Source organism: Athene cunicularia (assembly GCF_003259725.1).
Source record: "Athene cunicularia isolate RWA chromosome 9 unlocalized genomic scaffold, athCun1 chr9_part1, whole genome shotgun sequence".
In the NCBI taxonomy this organism is placed as follows: Eukaryota; Metazoa; Chordata; class Aves; order Strigiformes; family Strigidae; genus Athene; species Athene cunicularia.
The window spans coordinates 25917922-25922310 of record NW_020799110.1 but is presented as its reverse complement, the minus strand read 5'-3'; the positions used below and the strand labels follow the sequence as shown (position 1 = coordinate 25922310).

Here is a 4389-nt window from a genome sequence, read left to right as displayed (position 1 = left end):
GAGGGCCGCTGGCGGCTCGGCGGTTCCTGCCTGCTGCCGCGCTGCCTGCGGGTCTGTCCCAGCACGAACGGACTGCGGTGCCCCCAGAAATTAATGTGAAAAAGATATTTTTGAAAAAATTAAATCCTTACCAAGGACTATGGGAGGTCAAAACAAGGCAGCGGATAAAAACCTGTGAAGGGCTGTCCAGTGGTATGAACTCGGACAAAGTGCCCTTAGATGGGGGCTTTTTTCATATAGCAAGTCCGTCACCCCATAGGACGTGCCTAGGCATGCAGGGCTCAAGTTACTGCAGGTGTGAAGTGAGTAGGTTTTTTATCTGGGGGCTACGCCTTGAAGGCGAGTCTTCCTGAAGTTTTATAGGTCCTGTTTAATTAAGAGCCCTCTTCTCCAGGGTAGTTTCCCTTACACCAAGAAATGGTGAGTTGCTGGGCTGCTAAATAGGTGTCCAGGTCATGAACTGCCATCTCTGTGATGCCGGCCAGATGCTGCCTCCGAGACAGGCAGATTCCAGCAAGGACTGGCAGCTGCAGAGGCTGTGGCTGTCACTCTGGTCCTGCTGCCAGAGGAGATGGCTAAGAAGAAAGGAATGCACTTTGCAAGCTCCCACAAAATGAGGAACTCAAGACACCTAGCAGTGGGGTAGGCCCAGGCTGTCTATGAACCACATTGGTAAATTTGGGGTCCTCACTATTTCATTAACAAGTTATGTGAAAGAAAATACAGTTTTCAATATTCAGCATACAAAATCCTCCTTTCTTCTATAAACGGGCATTTTACAGGCAGGAGAAGAGTAGTCTATCACTGAATACACTTGGTTCCTGCCCCACCTCTTCCTCAGTGTCACCTACTTGTATGACAGCAGAGATGTTTTTGGAATGCAAGTCCAGGGGAAGCTACTAACATCATCACTAAAAGTACCTCCTAACATGTTGAATAAGCATGAAATTTCCGTTCTGGAATTCTCCACCTCATAACAAGGAGTGCAACTTTACAGAAATGCCATGAGAGTGTTGCATCTGACTGCTCTCCAGAGATTTTTCTTACTTGTGAAATATATGCTAGTAGGTCTGTTAAAAGCAACTTGTAGAAAAATAAAGAAAACCAGTAACTTACTTAGAAAAGCTCTACCCCGAGCAGCAGGTAGCTCTGTGATGGGAGATTATTTTTTTTTTTCTTGGACTTGCTCATGAGAAGTATTCAGTGTATTCCACTGCAGTGTTGGAAACATGGGTTTGCTAATAAGGGAAGCATGTTCCCTAGACCAGGTGAAGGGGTTCTAATGCCAGGAGTGACAGCTCAACACCAGACCATAACACAGCTGCCTTGGTGCAGCTTTGTGAGCTTTGGCAGAATAGGATGTCTATAGAGTGAGAGGGGGAAGCAGCTGGATGTACTGCAGAGACCAGGCTCACAAGAGGAAACCTGTAACAGCAACCCTCCAGTTATTTACCTCAGACCCTTGTGAGATAAAAGGGTGCGGGTTACCTTGCATTGAGAATCAGCAGGGAGGATACCATAGGAAGACCTGGTGCTGCCTGTCAGATAGCCACCGACTCTGGGAAGGAACCAAAACCCCACAGCCTTGTGGTTTAGTGGGGCATGTTATTCTTTTAGATGTCCTTTTTCCTCGTCCTCTTTCTTTTTGAAACAAGGCTGTTTTGCTACACACTTTTGAACACCCGTTTCTTGTCTTTTTCATGTGCAGAATTATTAGTCTTGTTCTGTCTGTGCCTAGGCACAAGTCTCGCTTCTCATTAAGTATGAGGGAAAGGGTATATGTAAATAAAGAAATGAGCCTTACTGTACACTTTTTAAAAAGTTTACTAAAGGAGTCACATATACAATCATAAATACAATCAATACCTTGTACTTAGCTCTTTGAACACCACAAGTTGTATCTAAGTGCCTTGCAGCTATTGTTTGAATCTATGGTTCTTCCATAATACATGAGTGCGCTCCAATTTTTCAGGTCAAGGCACAAAAGTTACATTTCACAGCCACAGCTAAAAATTACTAACAAAAGTCAGGACTAATTTTCTGGACTTCTCATGTACACATCTCAATAGACAGCTTCTGTAAGTTTTATTACATCTCTTTTGTTCTCTAAACAAAGCAATTAAGTTAATAACCTATGTATTAAGGCATACTTAAAATATTCCAGAGCCACATCTTAAAAGGACAAAAAAAAGGAATTGCATGTATAGTTTTCAGCATCCTAGGCCAATACTGCTTTAATACACAACCAGAGCAGCTCTCCAGAGATACAAATGAAGAACACTTCCATGATTACAGGTGGTCTTCCACACAGCCATGGATCTTGGGAAGTCTAAAAATAGGCTCAATGTGCAAATGCAAAGATGGAACATAATTTTTATTTTTTTTCCTGTGAGTGAAGTTCTACAAGTTCATTATCACCCAGGTAAAAAACCTTCATTTGGCAAACACAAAATTACAATTCGGAAAAAAAGCAAAAAAGACAATTGGAAATACACAAAAGGAAATAACAAAAATATTGCTTTTTAAAAAGCTACACATATGGTCATTTTAAAATGACAACACTATACATTAAGTATCTAGGAAAAGACCAGCGGTGTTTCTTTATTAGGAGCACACCTAAAATGCAAACATACCCAGTGAGCCATCCCCTGCCACCAAGGCTACTCTTCTCATGCTTGTACCCCTTTGCTTTCTCCACTAAAAGCTATGTCTGTTTTAAACAAATTTCTTAAAGTAAGTGAATTCTGACCAGAATAGAAACAAAACTCAGTGCAGTAAGGCCCCCAAACCAATGCCATAGTCCCAAACCTCCTGTCAGAATTAATCCAGCATAGTCTGAGCATAGAAAGAGTAAATCTTCAGCACTCATGTATTTACGAAGATCATCGGTCCTCACATGCAAGTTAGTGTGAGGCTGCCAAAAACCGAAGGCACGCAGGAATACTGCAAGCAGCTCAGTGACAGTTCCTGTAGGACAGTGCAGGAAAGCAGCACATTCAGCAGGTTATTCTCCTGTAGCCCTTGCTAACTTTGCCCATCTTCGTTCCCCTTCCAGACAGCACACAAAACTCCACACTTGCTAAGAAAGCACTCCACACTTAGGCCTGAAAATCCTCTAGCCACTTGGGACAACATTGCCAATTGAACAAAAAAACACATTAATTTTTCACTGGTCAAGGAGACCCCCTGTCAGTTTCATGTGTGACCCAAATTACAGGTTGAACTCTGGCCACCAAAAGCGAAAAGGTAACTTTTTGGCCCACCTTGCTCCCCATTTTGCTCAAACTGCGAATTTAACCCTGTTCCCAAAATTTCATTTCTCATGCTCAGCCAATGAGGGTCATAGTCATTTGCTGTCTCCAGCAGCTGCTGCCCATATGACAGGGCTGGAGGAGCAAGAGTCCCCTGGTACCCCACTTCGGATTTTGGGAATACCAAAGGAGGACTAGTGTGACTAGCTGCAACCAGAGGTGGGCTGTGCCTTATCTGCTCAAACTCAAGCTTAGGCTCCCCTTCACCATAACTGAAAGTGGAGCTCTTCCCAAAGGGAGAAGTATTTGACTTGATACACAAATAGTTCTCATCACCCAGGCCCTGGTTAGCATTGACATAGTTTAAGACAGGCCTCCAGTACATGTTCTCTTTAGCTGCCAGATACTGGTGATCTTCTATACAAGACTGGAAAACATCTGCATCTGAGTAGTAGCTTTCAGGGAAAGATTTCTTCAGGTGTGAATATTCCTGCACCTGCTGCACAGGCAGCGAGTGCTGGGGGGGACTCCCCACACTTCCCACACTGAGTGGGACCCCTTTTTCCACGCAGTCCAAACCGAAGTGAGCGGGGGCTTGACCTGGGGCACCAGAAGTGTTATCCAAGCTCCTAAAGTGAGCATCGAGCCTTGAGTACAGCTGGCCCGAGTAAGGCAACAGCTGACCAGAGAAACTCTGGTTTCCTCCCGGGAGGCCGGCCTGCGGATGGAGGAGGCTCCGGTCTGGCCCAAGACCCTGCGTCGTCCAAGACCTCTCCTGGCAGCTGCCACCGCAGCGGGTCGTCTTTTGTTTGCCACAGGCCGGCTTGGGGTAGGCGGCGGCTTCGCTCTTCTTGTGGTTCAGCTGCCGGGCTCTCCTGTTCTGAAACCACACCTGCAAGCGAGGCCGGCAGAGACTGAGTGCCCGCCCCGGCCGCGGGAGGCCGCCCCGCCGCTCTTCCCGCCCGCCCCTCTCACCTGGATCCTGGACTCGGGGATGTCGGTGAGGCTAGAGAGCTGTTCCCGCAGGGCGATGCCGGGGTACGGCTCCTTCTCGAAGGCGCGTACCAGCAGCGCCAGCTGGGCCTTGCTGAAGGTGGTCCGCTTCCGCCGGCCGCTCTCCCGCCCGGCGCTGGGGGCG

The 4389-nt window shown here is 46.7% G+C and overlaps 1 protein-coding gene across 1 annotated transcript; it reads right to left on the bottom strand.

Annotated features, from left to right (window-relative positions):
• Positions 1–2081: 2081 nt before the first annotated feature.
• On the bottom strand, positions 2082–4385 carry LOC113483477 (diencephalon/mesencephalon homeobox protein 1-like; the record flags this gene model as incomplete). Its single annotated transcript, XM_026855021.1, has 2 exons — positions 2082–4143; positions 4227–4385. Coding segments are annotated over 2 exons (1107 nt in total), but the record flags the coding sequence as incomplete, so codon positions are not given.
• Between the last annotated feature and the right edge of the window lie 4 nt (positions 4386–4389).